At 44.3% G+C, this 24,536-nt stretch overlaps 1 protein-coding gene across 2 annotated transcripts; it reads left to right on the forward strand.

Moving 5' to 3' along the window:
- The first annotated feature begins 3,521 nt into the window (after nucleotides 1-3,521).
- On the forward strand, nucleotides 3,522-23,881 carry NPY5R (neuropeptide Y receptor Y5). Of its 2 annotated transcripts, XM_084860284.1 has the most exons (3): nucleotides 3,548-3,953; nucleotides 16,617-16,867; nucleotides 22,013-23,881. In XM_084860284.1, the coding sequence occupies exon 3, from the start codon at nucleotides 22,022-22,024 to the stop codon at nucleotides 23,360-23,362; it is 1,341 nt and encodes a 446-aa protein (XP_084716410.1). In that variant the 5' UTR covers nucleotides 3,548-3,953; nucleotides 16,617-16,867; nucleotides 22,013-22,021; the 3' UTR covers nucleotides 23,363-23,881. The 2 variants fall into 2 exon arrangements, with proteins under 2 accessions (XP_084716409.1, XP_084716410.1); XM_084860283.1 differs by lacking the exon at nucleotides 16,617-16,867 and having other exon boundaries at nucleotides 3,522-3,953.
- Nucleotides 23,882-24,536: the final 655 nt, after the last annotated feature.

The raw sequence follows: 24,536 nt of genomic DNA on the forward strand, positions 1-24,536 counted from the left end.
CTGCCAAGGGAGGCTAGGTTGGCTTCCACTCTTGCTCTTCCAATGACAGGCAAATATGTTTTATTCAGGCAGACCTTTGGCACATAAGCTGGTCTGCTGTTGACAGGGGGTGGGGTGGGTAACTGGTTGGGTACTAGCTTTGTCTTTTTGTTGTATTTTTAATTGCTTTGCTTTTATCTTACGTTTAATCAAGACTGCTTTAATCTGAATTGTATTATTGTTAGCTGCCTTCAGTGCCATTCTAGGTAGAAAGGTGGGATATAAATTTAATAAATAAATAAATAAATCTCCCTCTTGTGTGTGGGTGGTGCTGTTTTTGCTATATAAGCATCAGCACATACACCTGAACATCACAAATAGCGGTAATGATAAATTAATAGCTACAGTTTAGCCAATATGGCCTAATTTTGGTTTGTTTTAATATAATATGTTCTACATTTTAATACATATTTTTATTTTATTGATTTGATTAGAGGGTTTAGCATTATTATCTGCCCCCAAACCTGTCAGATGGAACAGGAATACAAAAAAAATGCATTCACTTCAAAAGGAAGTTATGCTGCAATCCCATGCACATAGGAATAAGTCCTATTAAACACAGTGTGACTTCTCTCTAAATAAACCAGCATGGCTTTGCATCCATACAAGATGTTCTGGACATAGGTTATGTACACAGCACTTTCTTAAATGGACAAAGGGAGGCTGCTTCTAAATATATCCCTCCTTTAAAACAAGTATCACTTCTGTTCTCTTTGGTTGTGGAGTAAAATCTTGTTCCACGGGGGATCTGCTACCTTGGCAGAAATGCTATAGCTCTCACAGAATGTATTAGCTAAAGTTCAGGCTGAGTTCAATGTGAAACATTCAAAAGTCCCCAAAATGGCTACTTGAAAGATATGTAACTAAGTATTTTTGCACTTCTAACCATTTTTCTGAGAATTGTCCCTTTAACAAATCTCTCTGTCTCTGTCTGTCTGTCTGTCTGTCTCTCTCTCTCTCTCTCACACACACACACACACACACATACACTCAGACTCCTGCTTTGATGTCACCTGCAATGTCACAAACTTGGGTTTCTGTAGAGCTTAGGGTAAGTACTCCTCTTTAATGGTTTGTGCATGTGAGTTCTGGTAAATAAAGTTCACAGTCATAATGGTAGAGTTCCATGGTCAGAAGGGTCTACTTCAGCTAAAACGGGGGCAGAACCTCAGGCCTGGGGTCCCAATCCAGCCCTCCAGGGTCCTTCAAATGGCCCCACCCTCTTTCCCCTGACTTCAAATAGCCCCATCCGAACCCAGAAGTTTGGTGGCTCCTTAACTTTTGTGCAGTTTTTCCCCCATTCTAAAAGGTTGAAATGCTTCTCCTAAGGCTTAGTTATTGGTTGTAACAGCTTTAAGCTAAAATATGCAGGGTTTTATTTTTGCTCCATCTCTTTGTCTTTTGCTGTTAAAACAGCCTTCCCCAGTCTGGTGGCCCCCAAATATTTTGGATTACAACCCCCTTTTGTAATGGCTATTAGACACATACAATAAACTGTTTTTTGAATTTGACTACAGTGACCATTGATCATTCCATCTTCCTGAAGCTGATGAGAGTTGGAAGTCCTAAACTTCTGGAGGGCACCAGGTTGAGGAAGGCTGAGCTAAAAGCATTGAATAATATGAATTTAATGGAAACTGGGGATGGGGGGTGGGGAGATAGAAATATGAATGTAATTCAAGCACATTTATTTTGAATGCTTTCTTATATCTTATATTTTCTTTAAACCCACCGCTTATGCTGTTCCTGACAAACTGATTTCATTTGCTTCATTATCATGCAAGTGCTTAAAAAAATAAAATGAATCTGAAGTTGAACGAGAAGAAAATGGGTGATTTTAGTTTTCTCTCTCCCCCCCGCCCCTGCCATACACACAAATGAACAAGTTGCCCTTTCAAAATAATTGGATAATTTTGGGAAAGAGAATGGCCCTTATCAAGGGGGGGGGGAGAAGTGTCATGGAAAGGCTCTTTTAAACAGTACAATGTTCCAACATGGAAAAATCTTCTCTGTAGGAACTAGCATGCAGCTTGCATGTAGATCATTGGAATCATAGAAACATAGAATAGTATAGTAGGGTTGGAAGGGGCCTACAAGACCATCGAGTCTAACCCCCTGCTCAATGAAGGAATCCAAATCAGAGCATCCCTGACAGATGGCTGCCCAACCTCATCTTGAATGACTCCAGTGTGGGAGAGCCCACCACCTCCCTAGGTAATTGGTTCCATTGTCGTATTGCTTTAATGGTCAGGAAGTTTCTCCTGATGTTCAGCCGGAATCTGGCTTCCTGTAACTTGAGCCTATTATTCCGTGTCCTGCATTCTGGGATGATCGAGAAGAATGAGCATATATGTGTGTGCATGTTGCTGTGTGTACACAGATTGGGAAATTGTTGTTGACCATGGCTTCCAGCTGAATGTACACGCAATGATATACATTGATATACATACCATTTCCATCCAGGCCATTTTGATTAGAAACTCATTCTGGGCGAAATTTTGCTCATGGCCATTTTTTCTGTGGGGGCAACTAGGGCACCAAATTCTGTGGGCACCAGAACAACCCCCTGAAGGTGGCGTCAGTGCTTTAGCTTTTCTCCTATGCTGCCTGACCATCATCCATGCTGCCCAGAGAGTGAGGCTGCCTCGCCTGGTCTCTTACTCTGAGGAGTCTCCCAGAATGAAAGATCAGGTGGGCTCTCCAGAGAGCCATGGCTGGTGGCTGCACAAAGCAGCCGCAGCTTGCCACAGGGATGGCCATGCCCAAGTGCCACACTTTGTGGGGTCCTTCCTAAAAGTGAGGCATTCTGGGTCAGGTGGCTATGAAGATTGCCTGTGCTGCTGCAAGTGTACAGTTTTCATCAACACCTTTGCAGAGTCTCATGCTTTCCTACGTGCTGAAAGATTTAATTGAAGTGTAATGTGAGGAGGTCTAAAGGATTGTTTCACGTGTTAGGTGACAAATGTATTTTACTACGGCAACTGTTTTACTATATCATGCATGTAGCACTGTACAATTTTGGAAGTGCTTCATAAACATCATCCCATTTACACCAAAAACACCCCCGAAAGCATAATTATCCCATACTACAGGTGGCAGCCTGAGGCCACTCACCCAAGGCTTCTCCAGGCTCATATTCTTAGGCCTGGCACACACACGTAGGTGGTAAAGTCCTTAGGCGGTACAATGGACTGTGCCACTGCAGGGGGGGTTGCTATATTTTTGAATATTATGTATTTTGAATACTTATTTGAGGTGCGTTTTAAGCACCCCAAATAATTCTCTGCAGGTGAAGAAAAAAAACTAGCACAGCCCGAAGCTGGCTGGGCTAGAACCTTTTCCCTGCTGCTAGGTGGTGGTGGCTTTTACTAACAAGGAATGGTTGGGTGAGCATTCAAAAATGGCACACATCTCTCACCTACAGCCTGAAGTAAGTAGTACGGTCCACTCAGCTACCTCCCGCTTCTCCCTTTTACCACAACATCTCCAGCATATGTCATGTTTGGCGGGGGCAAGTTCACTCGCTCCAAGGACTCGCGGGTCCGTGTTGCTCCCGCTTATGTACAGGCAGACGCACCTTTCATCCCCGTCGAAAATCAGGCCGCTTTGCCGCACGGAGATGCAAAGAGCACATTTTGGAGTGCGAAGCGGCGAGGGGCCATTGGGAGTGCCACGCCGCCGGGGAATCGTTCGCGTCCTGCGGCTAAAAACGAGGCGAGACACTGCTCGACCCGCCCTGAATTAGGGAGTCGACGGGGAGAGGACGGAGATGGTTGATCTGAGGGAAAGTTAAGCGAGACGCCGCCGCCGCCGGAGAGCTAGCGAAGCAGCGCGCTGCTGTGCGCGCGTCCTTTGCGCTGCGGATACGGAGCCGGGCGGGTCAGCCTCTCGGTTCTGGCCACCTACTAGCCCAGGTAAGCCCTCCTGAGCGGGTATCATTCCCGTCTCAAGGCAGACGCCCAAGCGCTGCGCTCGTAATTCCAGAGTCGGCTAAAAGATCAGGGCCAAAACAGAGATGACTCTAAATCTAAGCTAGCGGGAGCGACGTCTTTTGTTCGCTGAGTGGGCGCCAGGGGCCGAGGGGGATCGTTAGAGCCCCTCTACCTGCCATGCTAGGGTGCCCTGATCCAGATCGCGCCTATTCTAAAGTAAAAAAAAAAAAAAAAAAGAGGGGGGGGGGAGATGAAAGCCGTAGCAGCTGCCAGCCACCGATGTAAAGTCACGTCTGTTTTGGCCCTCGGCGAGATCCTCGCTGGACGGAGGCGCTTCTTCCAGCGCCAGGGCCGAGCGTGGCCGCGGGAAAGGGCAAAAAGCGTTACGGCTCTGCAGGGGGCGCTGCTGCGGGCGGGGCGTGTGGCCGCCAAGCGCGAGGCGGGCCGGCACCGATTGGAGCCGCCGCCGCGCAAACCGGACGCGAGGCTGGTCTGCGGGGCGCTCGGGGGCGGTCTCCGTCCTGGAGAAGTTGGGGCCCTCGGGGAAAGAGCGTCCCGCTGGCTGGGCGAGGGACACACGGCCGCGGCGGCCCCGTCTTCGAAGCCGATCAGCGCGGCAGGGGTGCCGCGTAGGACGTGCAGGCAGCAGCCCGACCCTAGGCAGCTTTCCTCGGAAGAGAGTCCTGCTGAAGGGGTGGGTGGGTTGCGGGACCGCCGCAGCTTAAGGTCGCCATCCTGTGCGGGTTTAGACAGAAAAAAAAGTCCTACAACTCCCAGCATTCCCCAGCCAGTTATCTGGGGAATGCTGGGAGTTGTAGGACTTCTTTTCTGGCTGTACATGTAGAGTATTGCGCCCGGAATCGATGACATTTACGCGCAAACCCTTCGGCTTCACCGCTTTGTGTGGCTTGGTGGTCCGGCTGTCGAGGGCGCAGCTCACCATCCGCGCTTGCATTTTGAACGCGTTCCCATCCCTCCCCTAAAAAGAAAAATCACTGTTCGCCCTCTGCAAACGCGCCGGCTTAAGAGCTTGGATCGTGCGCGCCCAGTAGCTGCAGAAAACTATTTGGCTGGTGTTTGCGCGCGCCCGCATAAGCTAGCTTTCCCCAACCTGGTGCCCTGCAGATGTGTTGGACTGCAAGGCCCATCATTCCCTGCCAGCAGGGCCATACTGGGTGGGAATGATGGGACTTGCAGTCCAACACATCTGCAGGGCACCCGGTTGGGGGACGCTGCCATAGACGAAAAGAAACCGAGCGCCCCGCCGGAGCTACTCTTTTGGAGCTAATCCCCTTCGCCGCCCCCAAACCCTCCGTCGAGCCTCGGGTCCTCCTCTCTGCCACGCGGTTCTTTGGTGGGCGGAGGGGAGAAGGCGCCCCTGAGTAGCAGGCAGGATTGCAGCCTCGCCCTCTGTTCTTCAGCCTCAAGAATACGAATCAAACCTGCGGACAGGAGCAAACCCTTGCCCTGCCGCAAATGCTTTTGGCTTCGACCTTGTGCAATTAATTTAAATTCTTGTTCTTTTGTAGAAGATCAGGGAGGCTGTTTGATTTATAGGAGAATCTTCGTTTGATGTTTTGGGTGGTGGAGGAGTGATAAGATAATAATTTGGCTCATTGCAATCTACTTGGCTAATCTGCAGTTAACAGTTTGACAGTTTATATGGGCTCAAATGTTCCACTTATCTGTTAATATGTGTATTAGGCTGCAGTCTTGAGCACACCTGCCAACGTGTAAGTCCCATTGAAATTCACTGGAAGTTACTGCTGAGTAGATGTGACTATGATGCATTGTTAGGAAAATATTGAGGTTTAGACGCTTGGCAGCCTTTCCCCTCTGCAAGGGTGGGGGACCCATTAAAATGGTCTCCCTGCACCCCCAGGCTAATGGTCTCTGATGGATTCCAGAGCGCTCTGGGGGATGTTCCTGCTGGTATGGCTGGTGCTCCTGTCGAAGCCCAGGTCGCTCTGTGGAATGCAGAGATGACTCGGGCAGTCCACACAATCATGCCTTAGCGCCCTCTCCCTCCTAGCAGAGCCTGGCCAGCTCCCTGGTAGATACCTGAGCTGGAGGCAATGAAGCAAGAGGGGAGACGGCTAGAACGCAGGTGGAGAAAGACTCGTGCTGAGTCTGAACACAGGTTAGAGCTCATTATTGAGCCTACTTTGTAGCGGTGAGGGTGGCAAAGAGTCCGTTCTTTTCCACCAGCATTGCACCTTCTCAGTGTCGTCCAGTGGAACTTTTCTGAGTGGTTTGTGGCCTGCTACTTTCTGGGCCAGGGAGAGAGACTGTGGAACCCTCAGTAGCACACTGTGATGAGTTTGTACAGCACTTTGAAGATAATGTCACTCAGATTAGTTATGAATTGGACACCACGATTAATGCATTTCCATTGGTAGAGGCATTCAGAGCACTGTCTGGTTCAGTTTTATTGGATGAGTTTCAGTTATTGAGGCCTGAGGATGCGGACAAGGTGCTTGGCCATGTCCGATGGACCACTTGTGTGCTTGACCCTTGCCCTTCGTGGCTCATTACATCAAACAAGGAGGGGATGTCCAGCTGGGTCGAGGAGGCTGCAAATTCCTCCTTGAGAGAGGGAGTGGTGCCAGCCTCTTTAAAAGAGGCCATAATCAGGCCACTCCTGAAAAAGCCTAACCTGGACCTGGAGGATGTTAACTATAGGCCAATGGCCAAAATCCCCTTCCTGGGAAAGGTGCTTGAGCGGGTGGTTGCAGGACAACTCCAGGCACTCTTGAATGAAATGGATTATCTAGAACCATTTCAGTCAGGCTTTAGGCCTGGTTTTGGAACGGAAACTGCCTTGGTCGCCCTGTGGGATGACCACTGCTGGCAGAGGGACAGCGGGAGTGTGACCCTGTTGATTCTCCTGGACCTCTCAGAAGCTCAGTCCAAACAAGGTGGAGGAGATTAGTGAGTGGGTGGTTCGTCTGCCCAGCTAGGTGATATGCAACCTGTTCTGGAGGGGGTGGCACATCCCCTAAAGGATCAGGTTTGTAGCGTGGGGGTGCTTTTGGACCCAGAACTGTTGCTTGAGGCACAGGTGGACTCAGTGGCACAGAGCACCTTTTATCAGCTTAGGCTGATAAACCACCTACGCCTTATCTGGACAGAGATAGCCTAGCTACAGCCACCCATGCTCTGATAACCTGTCATCCAGATTACTGCAATGTGTTATATGTGGGGCTGCCTTTGAAAATGGTCCGGAAACTTCAGCTGATTCAAAACAAGGCAGAGAGGTTGACCAGGCCCCATTAACAATGTGATCATATCATGCCAGTACTTTTCCAGCTGGAATGGCTGCCACTCAATTTCCAGGCCCAATTCAAAGTGCTGGTATTAACACTCAAAACCCTAAACAGTTTGGGCCAGGTTATCTGAAGGATCACCTCTTCCCACATGTACCTGCTCAGACCCTAAGTTCATCTTCAGGGGTCCTTCTCCAGGAGCCCCTGTCAAAGGAAGTGAGGCGGGTGGCTACCAGGAAGAGGGCCTTTTCTGCTGTGGCACCCTGGCTGTGGAATGAGCTCCCTAGAGAGGTTCGCCTGGCACCTATGTTGTGCTCCTTTTGGTGCTGGAGAAGACCTTTTTATTTTCCCAGCATTTTAGCACTCGAGTATTTTACCTCTGCTGATTTAAATCTGTATTTTAAATCTCTGTATTGCTGCTAGGTTTTATTCTGGTTGTACTTTTATGCTGTAGTTTTAAGCTTTCATATTGTATATTGTTTTATGCTGTACTCTGTGGTTTTAATTTTTGTGAATCGCCCAGAGAGCTCCAGCTATTGGGCGGTATAGAAATGAAATACATTTAAATAATGTAGAGCAACATAGGAACCTGCCTTATGGCAAATTAGACCATTTGGTCGTCGAGCTCAGTGTTGTCTACCCCAACCTGGTGCCCTCTAGATGTTTTGGACTACAACTCCCAGCCAGATGGGCAATTAATAAATTAAATAAATAAATAAACTCCTGTCAGCCACCCACCAGTATGGTCAGTGTCCAGGGACGATGGGAGTAAGTAATAGTCCAAAAGATCTGGACAGCATCAAGTTGGAGAAGGGTGGTCTACAGTCACTAGGCAGCTGCTCTCTAGGGTTTCAGACCCTACCCAGACTTGCCAAAGATTGGATCTGGGGCCTTCTATATGCAAAGCATGTTCTACATGCTATAGCCCTTCCCCTGAAAGCTGTAGTATAAGACTCTTGTCCACAGGATTGCCTCTTTTTAAATATCAAATATTTTGGAGTCTGAGAGTAATGTTTATTTTTCAGTATGTTACTTGCTGTCAGGGTTGGATGGGAGCCCATAGAGCCCCAAAGCCCTTCTGATTCTGAGGAAGAGTTAGAAACCGTGGGGGTGGAACCCGCGTGCAGTTCAGAGGCTTCCCGCCCTTTCCCTCCAAACAGAGACCAACTGATTCCCTAAGGGTAGAAACCCCTGGTAGGCAGCTCTCTTAAGTTTCCCTCATTAGGCTCAGGCAATCAGCATCTGTAAGCGTCATTAGGTTGAATGGGAATAAAGCCTTGGAAAAGAGCCCTATCGTCCACGTGTTGATTCTGGCTACTTGAGGATTTCAGAAGGCAGCAAGGGTGCTCCTGACACTTGCTGTCTTTTATTTGTGACAACTTTTGTGGGTCAATATGAAAATGCAAACTCTCAAGGTCCACTTTCAAGAAAAAAACTAGGCCAGCCTACTTGTTACTTCTGTGACGCCAAGGCCACTTGAAACACCCTCCATGCAGTGCATTCACCACATTCCCACTGTAACGAGTTGCACAGCTAGCCCTCTTCCATCTGGTGTGGAGGGTTTCTGGTCCAGCACTGTCTGCTGCTGAGGTATTTAGTGCTGACATGGTTGCTGTCCACGTGATGTGTGTAAAGAAGCGTGATGCCATCACGTGCTGTTATACAGTCAGGGCCAGAAATATTGGAACAAGGTTAACTGTTTTGGCAGTTGGCCTCTGTACACCACCACATTGAAGTTGAAAGGAAACACACCCAGATGGGAGCGAAGTCAGGACTTTCAGCTGTAATTCAAGGGGTTTGACAAAAGTGGGGCACTAACCATTCAGGAAGGACAGCCAGTGGCATACACACACCCCCATCGTTGGTGGCTCATAAGTAATGGAACAAACCAACATCATTTCAAACTTAAGGATTGCCTTTAACACCTGGATGAAAATCCTTTGCAGTCAATGACTGCCTGAAGTCTCAAACCCATGGACATGACCAAATGCTGACTTTCCTCCCTCGAGATGCTTTGCCAGGCCTTTACTGCAGCTGCCTTCAGCTGCTGCTTGTTTGGGGGTCTTTCTGCCTTCAGTCTTGTCTTCAGTAAGTGAAAAGCATGCTCTATTGGGTTGAGATCAGGTGACTGACTTGGCCATTGAAGAACATCTCCCTTCTTTGCCTGGAGAAATTCTTGGGTAGCTTTTGCTGTATGTTTTGGGTCATTATCCATCTGCTATATGAAGCGGTGTCCTATTAGTTCGGCAGCATTTGGCTGAATCTGAGCAGAAAGTACAGCCCTATACACTTCAGAATTCGTCCTGCTGCTTTTATCAGCAGTCAGGTCATCAATAAGCACCAGTGACCCAGTTCCATTGGCAGCCATACATGCCCATGCCATAACACTGCCTCCACCATGTTTGACAGATGATGTGGTATGCTTTGGATCATGAGCTGTTCCTTTCCTTCTCTATACTTTTCTCTTCCCATCATTCTGGTACAAGTTAATCTTGGTTTCATCAGTCCAAAGAATCTTATTCCAGAACTGGGCAGGCTTTTTTAGGTGTTTGCTGGCAAAGGCTAATCTGGCCTGTCTGTTCTTGAGCGTTACCAATGGTTTGCTCCTTGTTGTGAAGCCTCTGTATTTACATTCATAAAGCCGTCTCCTGACTGTAGATGTTGACAATGATGACATGCCTACCTCCGCAAGAGCATTCTTGACCTGGCTAGATGTTGTGAAAGGGTTCCTCTTCACCATGAGCAGCATTCTGTGGTCATCCACTTCAGTTGTCTTCCGTGGTCTTCCAGGCCTTTTGCTGCTTCTGAGCTTGCCGGTTCATTCCTTCTTTTTCAGGATGTTCCAAACTGTTGTGTTGGCCGCTCCCACTGTTTTTGCTATCTCTCTGATGGGTTTATGTTGTTTCCTCAGCCTAATGGTGGCCTCCTTCACTGGCATGGACACCTCTTTGGACCTCATGTTGGGAGTTCCAGTGAACAGCTACCAAATGCAAATGTAACACTCAGAACCACCCGCAGGCCTTTTATCTGCTTGATTGGTCATGGGGTACCCAGGAAACAGGCCACACCTGGCCATGCAGCCGCTTTTCAGCCATTTGTTCCATTACTTATGAGCCACCAATGATGGGTGTGTGTGTATGCCACTGGCTGTACTTCCTGAATGGTTAGTGCCCCACTTTTGTCACACCACTTGAATTACAGCTGAAAGTCCTGGCTTCGCTCCCATCTGGGTGTGTTTCCTTTCAACTATAATGTAGTGGTGTACAGAGGCCAACTGCCAAAACAGTTATCCTTGTTCCAATATTTCTGGCCCTGACTGTATGTTGCAGCTCTGGGATGAAGCTGCATCATGTGTTTTCCTGCAGTCTCCAAGTGGAGGACACCATCCATAGACTGGCACTCTTATCGTATCAGAACAGAAAATTAGAATGCAGTGAGCCCATATATTAGGTGAACTAATTAGCAGTGGCAAGATAGTGTGATAACGATAAAATCCCCAGTGGGATTTTAAACATGGGATCATGTTCATGTAGAGTACCTATGAGTCTTCAGCTGAATGCAAGTTGGCGGCCTTTTGCACAGTGGCATAGTGGAGTCGGGGCTCACAAGGATGCAGCACTGGCATTTTTTGATTAGCGGCGATGTTGATGTCATCTGCCAGAGCCCTCCCTCAGAATTCTCTGTTCCCTATGAGCTTAACTGAAATCTTCACAGAAGCTGGCAGGGAAAGAATTTTCTCAGCAACAACTGGCTGGTTCGCATGATCACAGAGGGGGAAATAAGCCATAGTCACTTATTTCCCCTGCCATGCATGCCCACAGTAACCCATGGGTTCTTGGTGACTTGTTACCCACAGCAACAAGCTACCCTGGCTGGGTTCACTTGATGCAACAAGCCACACTGCTGAGGGTAATTATGCTAATCCCACACACACACACACACACACACACAAGACAGGCACAGGCAGAGCGGGAAATAAGCCACTGTGGTCAATCATTCCCTGCTGTGATGCACAGTATTTTGGTGTGACGTGAAATTAAGACTCATTAGTTTTACAAAACACCTGCTTCTGGTAGAGATGAAAACTGCTAGCAATGGTTTGTTGATAAGGTCTAGATAGCCTAGTAGATAGTGCTGGGGTGGAGTCAGTGGTCGTGGTCCATGTTGGTACCGACGATGTGGGAAATGTAGTCATGAGGTCCTGGAAGCCAAATTTAGGTTGCTAGGTAGGAGGTTGAAATCCAGGACCACCAAGGTGGCTTTCTCAGAAATGCTACGTGTTCCACATGCAGGGCCAGCTAGGGAGGAGGGGTTCAGATTTGTTAGGCACTGGGGAATGTTTTGGGACAAGCCGGGCCTGTACAAGAGGGGTGGACTCCACTTGAACCAAAATAGAACCAGACGGTTGGCGCTAAACATAAAAAGGGTGGCAGAACAGCTTTTAAACTAAATCCTGGGGGAAAGCTGACAGGAGCTGGAAAGCATCCGGTTCGGGTTAAATCATCCCAAAGGGATACAAATGAAAATGTTTTTGATTGTCCAAATGTACAAGGGGAGGAAATAGGCCAGGAGTACATGGTAGAACATAATAGCCAATCAAAGGGACCAACGTCCCAAAGCAAAAGAGACACATGCCAGAGGCATCTGGGAAGGGATACTGTATAGTTATTTTGAGGAAATGCTAGAAGCCTCCGAGACAAACTGGGAGAGTTGGAGTGCTTGATTTTAAAGGAAAACATGTATATAGTGGGCATTACAGAAACCTGGTGGAGCGGAGAGAACCAGGGGGTTCCAGTCATCTCTGGATATAAACTCTATAGGAAGGACAGGGAAGGGCATACTGGGGGAGGTGTTGCCCTGTACATCAAAGAGGGCATGGTGTTGAGCATACTAGAACACCTAAAAGGAGTAGGGTCTTCCGCAGAAGCACTGTGGGTGACAATTCCAGGCTCCAAAACTAATTTAGTGCTAGGAACATGCTATCATCACCCAGACCAGAATGCTCAGAGTGACCTTGAGATGGAAAATGAAATCAGGGAGGTCTCCAAACAAGGAAGTCTTGTAATAATGGGCAACGTCAATAACGCGCACAGGGATTAGATAAATGCATCTTCCAGCCATGACAAAGGGGTTAAATTTCTCGATGCCCTAAATGATTGTGCCCTAGAACAGTTGTTTATGGAACTGACCAGAGGGGAGGCGACCTTGGATTTAACCCTAAGTGGTGTCACCCAGGACCTAGTATGAGATGTAAATGTTGTTGAACAGTGATCACAGTGTGATCAGATTTAATATATATTTAAGTGGAAAACTGCCCAGGAAGTCCAACACAGTCACATTTGACTTCAAAAGAGGAAACTTCTCTAAAATGAGGGAACTGGTGAAACGGAAGCTAAAATGGGGAGTCAAGAGGATTAAAGCCATTCAAAATGCTTGGAGATTACTCAAAACCACAATAGTAGAAGCCCAGCAAAAATGTATACCACAGGTTAGGAAAGGTAGCACCAGCATGGTTATGAGCAGTGTTAAGGGAGCTATTAGAGAAAAGAGAGCTTCCTCAGAAAATGGAAGTCTTGCCCAAGTGAGGAAAACAAAGGGAGCACAAGCTTGCACAAAGGCTATGCAAGCAGACAATAAGAGATGCAAAAAAGCATTTTGCTGAGCATATTGCTAATAATCAAAATGCTTTTTTGCATCATGGAACAACGGACTGGTTTAAGATTGGGAAAGGAGTGCGGCAGGGTTGTATACTCTCACCCTACCTATTCAACCTGTATGCAGAACACATCATGCGACATGCTGGGCTTGATGAAGCCAAGGCTGGAGTTAAAATCACTGGAAGAAACATTAACAATCTCAGATATGCAGATGATACCACTTCGATGGCTGAAAGCGAGGAGGAGCTGAGGAACCTCATGACGAAGGTGAAAGAAGAAAGTGCAAAAGCTGGGTTGCAGTTAAACCTCAAAAAAACCAAGATTATGGCAACCAGCTTGATTGATAACTGGCAAATAGAGGGAGAAAACGTGGTGGCAGTGACAGACTTTGTCTTTCTAAGCGCAAAGATTACTGCAGATGCTGACTGCAGCCAGGAAATCAGAAGGTTTACTTCTTGGGAAGAGAGCAATGACAAATCTTGATAAAATAGTTAAGAGCAGAGACATCACAATGACAACAAAGGTCCGCATGGTGAAAGCAATGGTATTCCCCGTAGTAACCTATGGCTGTGAGAGCTGGACCATAAGGAAGGCTGAGCGAAGAAAGATGCTTTTGAAGTGTGGTGCTGGAGGAAAATTCTGAGAGTGCCTTGGACTGCAAGAAGATCAAACCAGTCCATACTCCAGGAAATAAAGCCAGACTGCCCACTTGAGGGAAGGATATTAAAGGCGAAACTGAAGTACTTTGGCCACATAATGAGAAGACAGGATACCCTGGAGAAGATGCTGATGCTAGGGAAAGTGGAAGGCAAAAGGAAGAGGGGCCGACCAAGGGCAAGATGGATGGATGATATTCTGGAGGTGATGGACTCGACCTTGGAGGAGCTGGGGGTGGCGACAGTAGACAGGAAGCTCTGGCGTGGGCTGGTCTATGAAGTCATGAAGAGTCGGAAGCGACTGACCGAATAAACAACAAAATTGCTAACAATCTCAAGGCCAAGAATAAAGAAGTCTTTAAATATATCAGAAGCAGAAAGCCAGTTAGGGAGGCAGTTGGACCATTGGATGACAACGGAGTTAAAGGAGTACTGAAAGAGAACAAGGAAATTGCAGAGAAGCTGAATGAATTCTTTTCATCCGTCTTCACCGCAGAAGATATAGGACAAATACCTGTGCCTGAACTAATGTTTTCAGGAAGGGAGTCTGAGGAACTGAAGTAAATAGTGGTGACAAAATATGAAGTTCTCAACCCTATTGATAAATTGAAAGCAAATAAATCATGGGGCCCAGATGGTATCCATCCTACAGTTCTCAAAGAACTCAAATATGAAATTGCTGATCTTCTAACCAAAATATGCAACTTGTCCTTAAGATCAGCCTCTATACCAGAGGACTGGAAGATGGCCAATGTAACAACAGTTTTCAAAAAGGGATCCAGGAAATTACAGGCCAGTTAGCTTAATGTCTGTTCTGGGTAAATTGATTGAAGGCATTATGAAAGATAAAATCAGTAAGCATATAGAAGGACAAGCCCTGCTGAAAAAGAATCAACATGGCTTCCACAAAGGTAAGTCCTGTCTCACTAACTGTTCAGAGTTCTTTGAGAGTGTCAATAAACATGTAGACAGGAGTGATCCGGAGGACATTGTTTCCTTGGACTTCCAAAAGGCTTTTGACAAAGTCCATCACCAAAGACTCCTGAGCAAATTTAACAGTCATGGAATAAGATAACAGTTCCTCTTCTGGACCAGTAACTGGTTAAAGAACAGAAAGCAGAGAGTAGGAATGAATGGTAAATTCTCCCAACGGAGGGAAGTAAATAGTGGGGTCTCACAGGGATCTGTATTAGGACCAATACTTTTCACCCTGTTCATAAATGATCTGGAATTAGGAGTGAGCAGTGAAGTGGCCAAGTTAGCCGATGACATCAAATTATTTAGGGTGGTTAAACAAAAAAGGGATTGTGAAGAGCTCCGAAAGGATCTCTCCAAACTGAGAATGGGCATCTAAATGGCAAATGCAGTTCAATATAAGCAAGTGTAAAGTGATTAACATTGGGGCAAAAACTCCCAACTTCAAGTATAGCTGGATGGGATCTGAGCTAGCGGTGACCAATCAGGAAAGAGATCTTGGGGTTGTGGTGGAGAGCTCAATGAAGATGTCAACACATTGTGCGGCCACTGTAAAAAAAGGTAAACTCCATGTTAGGCATAATTAGAAAAGGAATTGAGAATAAAACTGCCAATATCATACTGCCCCTATACAAATCTACGGTGTGACCACATTTGGAATACTGTATACAGTTCTAGTCAACACACCTAAATATATATATATATATATATATATATATATATATAGTAGAGCTGGAAAAGGTGTAGAAAAGGGCAACTAAAATGATCAAGGGGCTGCAGCATCTCCCATATGAGAGAAGGTTACAACAGCTGGGATTGTTTAGCTTGGAAAAAAAGGAGGGTAAGAGGAGACATGATAGAGGTGTACAAAATTATGCATGGTGTGGAGACTGTGGATAGGGAGACATTTTTCTCCCTCTCTCACAGTAGTAGAACCCAGGGTCATTCCGTGAAGCTGTTTGGTGGGAGTTTCAGGACAGATAAAAGGAAGTACTTCTTTACACGCGCATAGATAAACTATGGAATTCACTACCACAGGATGCAGTGATGGCCACCAATTTGGATGGCTTTAAAAAGGGGTTGGACAAATTCCTGGAGGAAAAGGCTATCCATGGTTACTAGTCCTGATGACTATGTGCTACCTCCGGTACCACAGGCAGTGAGCCTATGTACACCAGTTGCTGGGAAACATGGGTGGGAGGGTGCTGTTGTGCTTCTGCCCTGCTTGTGGGTTCCCAGTCAACAACTGGTTGGCCATTGTGTGAACAGAATGCTGGACTAAATGGACCCTTGGTCTGATCAAGCATAACTCTTCTTATGTTCTTACGTTCTTACTAACACAGCGGCCTGCATTTTTGGACTCCCCTTAGGGGTGTGGCTATGGAAACTGTCATGATGAGCACCTGCATACCAATACACCACTGCCCCCCACCCCCCCCTCTGGAACCCAAATAATATCAAATGATATTTGGCTCCCAGCAGACACATCAAGTGGATGTTCCACCCTGTGTGTCCACTGGGAACTGGATTCATTTCACTAACATACAGGTCCAGGAAAAAGGCTGTAGCTCAGTGTTGAAGCGCATGCTTTGCATGCAAAAAGTTCCAGATTCAATCCCTGTCATCTCCAGGTAGAGCTAAGAAAGCTTTAGTATCTGAAAACCTGGAGAGGTGCTTCCAGCCATTGCAGAGTATACTGAACTAACTGGACCAGCGGCAGTTCACAGTGTGCCCTAGGAGAAAAACAGATGCTAGCCTGATGAGGTAGAGCTTGATGAAGAAGGGAATGGAGTCTGTATAGAAGTGAGTGGATGGGTGTGGTGTGTGTGTAAGGGAGGGTGTCTGCATGCGAGTGGGGTCCAAGCAAATATGCTGGGGCAGCCTCGTGGCAGTGGCCCTGCCCACTTCTCGCACGCGACCCTTGATGTGCTTGTCTGGACCCAATTCAGGCTGAAAAAGCTTCCTCGTTCCTAGCTAACCTATGAAAGCTCATGCTAAAATAGACTGAATTTGTCATTAAGGTGCCCATGCCATAAGTCTCCTTGTCCTTTCCTTTCCTTTCCTTTCCTTTCCTTTCCTTTCTTGCTACAGAAGCCATGTGATGTGCCAATAGAGAGACTCGCTGGGGCGAAGCAACGCTGGAAAGACTCCCTATTCAGCCAGTATCACTCATGTGGAATAGTCATTGTGCAAGATAAAGTGCTTCAATTTGGGGGAAAAGCTCAAGGAATCTGGCAATATACTTTGTCAATCCATCATCTCTGCAAAAAAACAAAAAACAAACCTTGATTCAGAAACCCAGAGCTTAACAGACCCTTGTAAAACTCCTGAGAACACAAGAGGTAGCTCTTTATAACCATGCAGTCCTTTCCGTGGGAAGAGTTTAGTGAGAATTCCCTTTTAAAAGAAAACAGCCAAATGTCCAAGTACCTAAAAGAGGTTTGCGGGTGGGGGGAGAAAGGGAATAAACAAGGGAAGTCAACAATCACACACACCATGCACAGAGAGAAAATTCCAACTAAAATCAAAATGTCCCTCTAGTTACATGTTACCTATCTGAATAGAGACGTGGGTTCCAGAGCATATGCAGAGTTCATTGCAGAGAGGATGGTTTGAGAGACAGAATCGTGGCCTCTACTTAGATGGTATACGAAAGCCACCCAAGGAGTGAACAATTTTTTACTTTTAGTTCAGTAAAAGCCAAGTCAAGACTGATTGTTGTTTTGTCCAGTAACATGATAGCCTCCATTTCTTTTCTTTCTTTTTTTAAAAAAATACTTTTTATTTTATTTTTTATCTTTATAAATGAAATAAACACTACCAACAACCTAGTCATTATCTACATCTTCCAACAATATGGTATTCTTAGGAGGACACAGCAATAATGAAAAAGAAAAAATAGAACAGAAGTAGGAAAAGGAAGACGAAAGCAAGAAAGAAAAAGAAAAAACATAAAAAGTTACTTAAAAGAATTAAATTTAAACTGCATTACACATAAACTTCAAGTGTCATTCTACTTAAAAGTTATACCTATAACATTGCCAATATTACAATTCAGTACAGCATAGATAATCAACCTTACATTTCAGTATCATATCTTCAGTCTTATAGCAAGGGAGCAAGCCTACAATTCATTCCAATAACCATATATTGCCCTTCAGTTAACATATAATAGTAAAGTTTAACAATTTAACCAGCCAAAAATATTACTAATCAAGGTCTCATAATAATGATAATAATAATAATAATAATGGAAATTAAAAAGGATAAGTAATAATAACTATGCTATCTATATTTTAGATAGTGTCATTTCTAAATCTGTATATGAATGTATATATATCTATCCACACACAAACAGGAAATTTATTATACAGTATATCATGTCTAATGTAAAAAAAGAGGAAGTGAGAAAAAAAGAGAAAAAAGGGGGGGATATATGTAAACAGTCCTCTGGACTGGCATACTGCCCGGACCTTATAACCCAAATAAATCCGAAGAAGAAGAAGAACTGAAAAGTTCCCAGCTCATGAGGCTGGGGAAGATGTCTCCCATGCCTTACTTTGAACGCCAGCTAGTTATGCCTCCACCATTTCATGATTTAATTTTTTTTTCATCTGGCCTTCAAAAAGAATGCAAAATATAGCAGGATATTTGATATGATATCGCAGATTCATTTGTGTTGCCTGATTTCTTGCCTTGGTAAATTGCCTTCTTTTGTCAGCAATTTCTTTAGTGTAATCCAGAAATAACATAACTTTGTCTCATGTTGGCCCCCCAAAAAGTTCTCCCACTTCCCTTGCCAAGCGCAAAATATTTTTTGTGGAAACTCTTGCAAATTGAACTATAACAGTATAGGTAGTCCCTTTGTGCCATGAACTCGACCTGGAACATGGTATGCATGCTCAATATCAAGTAAATAATCAGATGGCAGAGCGAGTAGCTCATGCAGAAATTTATCCAAGCATTTAAACAGACTTATATCAGCAGGCAGATCTTTGATACCAAGGATACGCAGATTCGCTCTATGAGTATATGCCTCCAGTTGGGAAGTTCTTGCAGACAGGATATTATTGGAGGCATGCATAGCCTCCATTTCTGATGTCAGTGGGCTAGTCAGTAAATCAGATAATTACTCAGTGGCCAGACCCACCTTCATAACAACTCTAACTTGCATCTCAAAGAGTCCAGCCAGTTTGAACCAGTTAGCATACTTTTTAAAAAAGAGCCTTTGGGATGTTTATTGGGAAAGAGATATCAACCTATTTAGGTTACCCGGCAGGATGCCAACTCCTCCCCGCCCCCCCGCCCCCACACATGTGCAGGGGGATTAAAAACAGGGAAAGAATGGTTCCAATGGTGTGGAATCAAAGAGAAAGTATGATATATGGGTCAGCGAGAGGTGAGGAAACTAGAATATTGATTTGCCCAGATTTCTTACATCCTCCAGTCTAGCCCTCTTTGCCTCATTAGGTTTAGGAGGACTTGGTTATTTAGCTAGTTAATGCACATTTACTATCTATTATTCAGACATAAAGTTTAAACAGCCAGTGATAATTTTACCATGTAGGAACTCTAGTTTATTTCACAGCTGGCAAAGAATGAGCAAAGTCTATGACTGAGATTTAGGCAATCAATAGCTGTTCTCACAACGTTACAATATAGCCTTCTGCTAGAGGAATTGAGCTACTGGTATGATCTCATGTATTTCTATTTCTTTTTCAAGAGTGCTGTGAGACTTAAATATCAAATATAGGACAATAATCTTGAGGAAATGTGTGATGTCCTTTAAAAACAAACAAAAATAAAATGATATTTTATTACCAATCCGTTTCAAGAAAAAGAGGATAGAGCTGGAAGTAAATCACAAAACCAGAATGTTAATTGTACACATAATCCCTCATCTAATCAGAAGAGTGCCTCTGTTCACTCTACTTCCAAAATCAAGAGCCATCTCTTGACACCACTGAAAAGTTTTCATAGTGCCCAGTGGGAAAAGTCAGCTAACAAAATAATTTCATTGAATGCTGTGGTAGTTTTTTTTTTTTTTTTAAGCGTTCCTATATTCCTTCCCAGCAGAATTATATACAAACAGACAAAATATATACCTATGGAAGACAATTAATATATTTCCTACTAATGACATAAATATAGTACCAACGTTGTGCCTAGAGGTGTGATTAGAATTAATGGCATTACAATTTATTTATTATTTGAGCACTTCTATTATACTTTGCCACATCCATTCTCAATAAAAGACTTGCTGAGGCAAGAGCTGTAAAAGTTTGTTCAAAGAAGGAAAGTGGTTTGTGCATACTAAAAGGCAGGCTAAAGGAAATATATGTATAAATAAATTAAGTGATTTATAATACAGAAATTATTATTATTAACTACCGTGTGTGTAGAGGACGTTGCCTGAGTTATAGGGGGAAAGGGGATTGGTAGAATAATACCCTGGCCTCAGTGATCCATGCTCTAGTCACCTCCAGATCAGAATAGTATAATGTGCTGTACATGGGACTGCCTTGAAGACTGTGTGGAACCTTCAATTGGAGGCATTCAAGATGAGGCTGGACAGCCATCTGTCAGGAATGCTCTGACTTGGATTCTTGCATTGAGCAGGGGGTTGGACTGGATGGTCTTATAGGCCCCTTCCAACCCTACTGTTCTATGGTTCTATGGTTCCAAATGCAGCTGTCTTGACTGGGAAAAAAAAAAGAGTTTTGACTGGAGCCAGCTAGCCAGTTCATATCACACCAATCTTGTACGAGCTACAGTAGTTGCTAATTTGCTTCTGTGGTTGTTTTTGACTTTTGAAGCCCTAAATCAAGGATGCAGAATCACATTTGGGCAGAGGTCTGAATTGTCCCCCACTGGGTCCTTCGCGGGTCAGATGACATTGGTTGGCATGGCCTTGCCTGCCCACTGATGGCAGTGAACGTGGTCACACCCACTAATGTCATCACCTGCACCCATTTTGTCCTTCTCCATGCTCAGCACAAAGAAAGGGAGTTGGCCGGTGTCAGCCGAGCCCCTGGCTTTGCACAGTGCACATTGTTTCCATGGGTGTGGCACGCGCTGCATGAAAGGACTTGGCCAGCAATGGGAAGAGTGGATGTTCCTCCTGGCTCTGGCTGAGTTCCTGGCTTTGTGTCATGCGTGTTGTCCCCATGGGTGTGGTGTGCACCATATGAAAGGACTCAGCTGGCACTGGGAAGAGCACACACTATGCCTAGTACCCGGCAGGTCCTTCACTGCCCGCATGGCTACTTTTATCTCCGGTCTGCAATTGAAGATAACAGCAGGGACTCCTCCAGTAAATGGGGCTTGGAGGCCAAATCCCATTCTCTGGAGGAACCCAAGGAGTCTCCAATGGGCCAGATGCGGAACCTATGCAGGCTGGAGGCTTTGAGAACTTCCTGTCTCTATGTAAGAACTTCCTCAAGAACTTCCTGTCTCCATGTAAGAACTTCAAGAATTTTGTTTTTCCTCTGAGGCCCTGCTTCAAGTTCTACCAGCCTTCAGCAGTATGGCAACTGGGTACTTGGGACAGGGCCTTTTTATCTATGGCACCCAAGATAGGGAATGACTTCCCTAGGGAGGTCTACCTAGGTTCCCTAGGGAGTTTCACTTTTAGACAGGCAGTGAAGACACCTTTATTTCAGTGAGCTTATGCAGATTATTTCTCTTAAGTTGATTTGATCCTGCTACTGCCTTTTTAACTGATTTTAAGGTGCAATCCTATACATGTTTCAATCCTATACGTTTTTTTCTGTCTAAACCATAGGATTGTAGCCTTAGGGCTAGAAGCCTATGCATGAGATTTATTTATTTATCGTATGGCACATTCACATTGCATTACAATAAAAACATAGAGTATAATAAATATGAAATATAAAATATAGACAGGAAGATCACAAACACATGTCTAGGTTACAGATACAGTTTTTCGCTTCAAGTTGTCACAGCCAGGAAATCAACAGTCTCTATTGCATGGCTGGCTGGGGAATGCTGGAAGTTGTAGGGCCTTTTTCTGTCTAATCATGCATAGGATTGCACCCTTAGCCTCTTTTCTTGAATGTATGTAAAATCTTCCTCCTTTTTCATTGTATATTTTATTTCTCTTGAATTGTAAACTCTCATGAATATTCTATAGCAAGGTGAGATAACAAGTTTTGAAAATAAATTTTAAAAAGTAATCTCTCAAAGATGATTGAGAAATCTCTGTTCTTTGAAATATTTAAGAATAGATTGGATCACACAGCTTTGGATGAAATACTGTTTTGGAATAAATTGTAAAATCAGTTGGGAAATCTTAATTAGGACCAACTCAAATGCCACAGAAAATAATACACTTGCCATTGTTGTAGTTAATATAATTACAGCACTAGATTTATTTTTAAGTACTAACCCCACACACACTTCAAAATTTTATTTGCATGGATGTCATTGTTGCTGCAGTTGCTAATTCTATTTCTTACTCTAAACAGGACTTTAATATGGATACAGATCTCAGAGACTATAGTAACAGGACACTTGCTTCGGAGAACATCTCTACACCTTCAAAGGGTTCTAATTTTCCTACCTGGGAAGACTACAAGAACAGTGTAGATGACATACAGTACTTTCTGATTGGGCTTTACACTTTGATCAGTCTTGCTGGGTTTATGGGAAACCTGCTTATTCTCATGGCTTTAATGCAGTGCAAGCAAAAAACAATAATAAACTTCCTCATTGGGAATTTAGCCTTTTCAGACATTTTAGTGGTGGTGTTTTGCTCTCCATTCACCTTGACATCTGTTCTACTTGATCAGTGGATGTTTGGCAAAGTCATGTGCCATGTGATGCCCTTCCTCCAGTGTGTGTCTGTCCTAGTTTCCACTTGGATGTTAATTTCCATCGCTGTGGTCCGATACCGTTTGATCCGCCACCCTCTTTCTAAAAACCTGACGCTGAAACATGGCTGTTACCTAATTTTGGCCATCTGGACTCTTGGTTTAGCCATTTGCTGCCCTTTGCTGGTTTTCCACAAGATCATAGATTTTCAGGACACCCTTGATCTAGAAGCACTGAAAAGCAAGCAATTGTGTGTCGAGTCGTGGCCATCTGATTGGTACAGAATCGCGTTCACTATTTTCCTGTTGCTCATGCAGTACATTTTGCCTTTGGTTTGTTTAACCGTAAGCCATACCAGAGTCTGCAAGTCCGTAAGTTCCAGACTGTCAGGTAGAGAAAACAAACTTGAAGAGAATGAGATGATCAACTTAACTCTTCAGGCACCCAAGAGTCACGGGCCTCCGGGACAGCTCTCTAGTTCTGAGAGGTGGAGTTACACTTTGGTCAGGAAACACCGAAGGAGGTACAGTAAGAAGAGTGCTAGCGTGACACCAGAAATCTTAAGGCACCATCAGGACGATAATCATTCTGGAGAGCTCCGTGAAACGTCTGCTACGGAAAGAAGTCAGCTTTCTTCATCCAGCAGATTTATACCAGGAATACCCATCTGCTTTGAGGTGAAAGCAAGGAATTCAGAAATGCAGGATGGGGTTACAGTAGCCCGAGCCACTACTCAGATTAAGAAAAGGTCTCGGAAGGTTTTCTGGCGACTTACGATGCTGATCTTAGTTTTTGCCGTCAGTTGGATGCCCCTTCATGTTTTCCACGTTGTTACTGATTTTAATGGCAATCTCATCTCAAACAAGCATTTTAAATTGGTATACTGTATTTGTCATTTGCTGGGCATGATGTCCTGTTGTTTAAACCCCATTTTATATGGATTCCTTAACAATGGCATAAAAGCTGATTTGATGGCCCTTTTTCCATGCTTACAAATATCATGATGCTCTATCAACTGACAGTAAAATGTAAACCAAATGTTTATGCCCACAGGTTCATTGGACTGTGAAATACTTAAATCTGTTTGGGATAATGCATTGTGGCATTAAATGGTTGGCCGTTTAATGTGAGAATGGTTAACACAATGCCCAGATGATTTGATGCATTTCTCCATATGCATATTCCAGATATCAAGGCTTGACTGGTCACTCGGGCTCATCTCATATTTCCTTCTATGATAAATCTTCAGGCCGGACACTCATACCAGGTTTTGGGTAAAGAGACATCTGTGTGAGGTACAGAAGATATACAGTTGTTAATATGTCCACTGTATGCAGAAATACAGGATCACAGCACTATTCCAAAAATTTCCATCCAAGGTTGCTTTAGAAGTATTTGAAACTTAAAATATATATATTTGAAGCTAACTAGAGGGAAAATCTTGCTAGCAAATATTAAAAGCAATGCATTTTTGTTATGCAGAATTCATCAAATTATTATTATTTTGCTAATAAACCATGTTTAAAATTAGACCAGTGCTCTTTACACAAGATTGTTTAAATATATATATATATATACACACACACACACACATACATACATACATACAGTGTTGGCTTGTACAAGTGAAGAAAGCAAATTTGGTATTTTTATTGCTTCGTGTAAAACTTAAGGAGAAAACTATGGACAAACTTGGTTAAAAAGAAGCCTATGCAGAAATGACAACTCAGAGGGCTCCTTCATATTATTGAGTAGTATTGAATCATACATGTACAACATAGCTCTTTATAGAGTTATCGTAAAAGAGACAGAAACATACAACCTAAATTGGGAGCCAATAGAGAGAAGAGAAGGAAGGAGGAGACAATAAGAAAAAACCAGTATTAAATTTTTAGCAGTACTCATATTGTACATACTAAAACATAACATTGATGTTCTAAGATATGCTTAAAACAAGTGCAATAGAATCATAAGTTTCGGGAAACTCTTGATCGGCCATGGCTCCCTATGGTATCCATGTACCCTTATAGGAAGACTGTGTTTTCCCATCCTAAGAGGTAGTCAGTGGCCCATAATCTCTTAACGGATCCTTTTTAATGTTCTTATCACCTGATTGGTTGATATCCTTTGGCCAGGCACTAGGTTATAATCCAAAGTCTGACACATACTTCATGTGCC

The sequence above is a fragment of the Heloderma suspectum genome, chromosome 5 (assembly GCF_057233095.1).
Source record: "Heloderma suspectum isolate Gila_16-S chromosome 5, 16-S_ref, whole genome shotgun sequence".
In the NCBI taxonomy this organism is placed as follows: domain Eukaryota; kingdom Metazoa; phylum Chordata; class Lepidosauria; order Squamata; family Helodermatidae; genus Heloderma; species Heloderma suspectum.

Bases quoted from the DNA above. Each gene is read 5' to 3' on its own strand.
- NPY5R (XM_084860283.1), top strand. From the start codon at position 22,022: ATGGATACAGATCTCAGAGACTATAGTAACAGGACACTTGCTTCGGAG.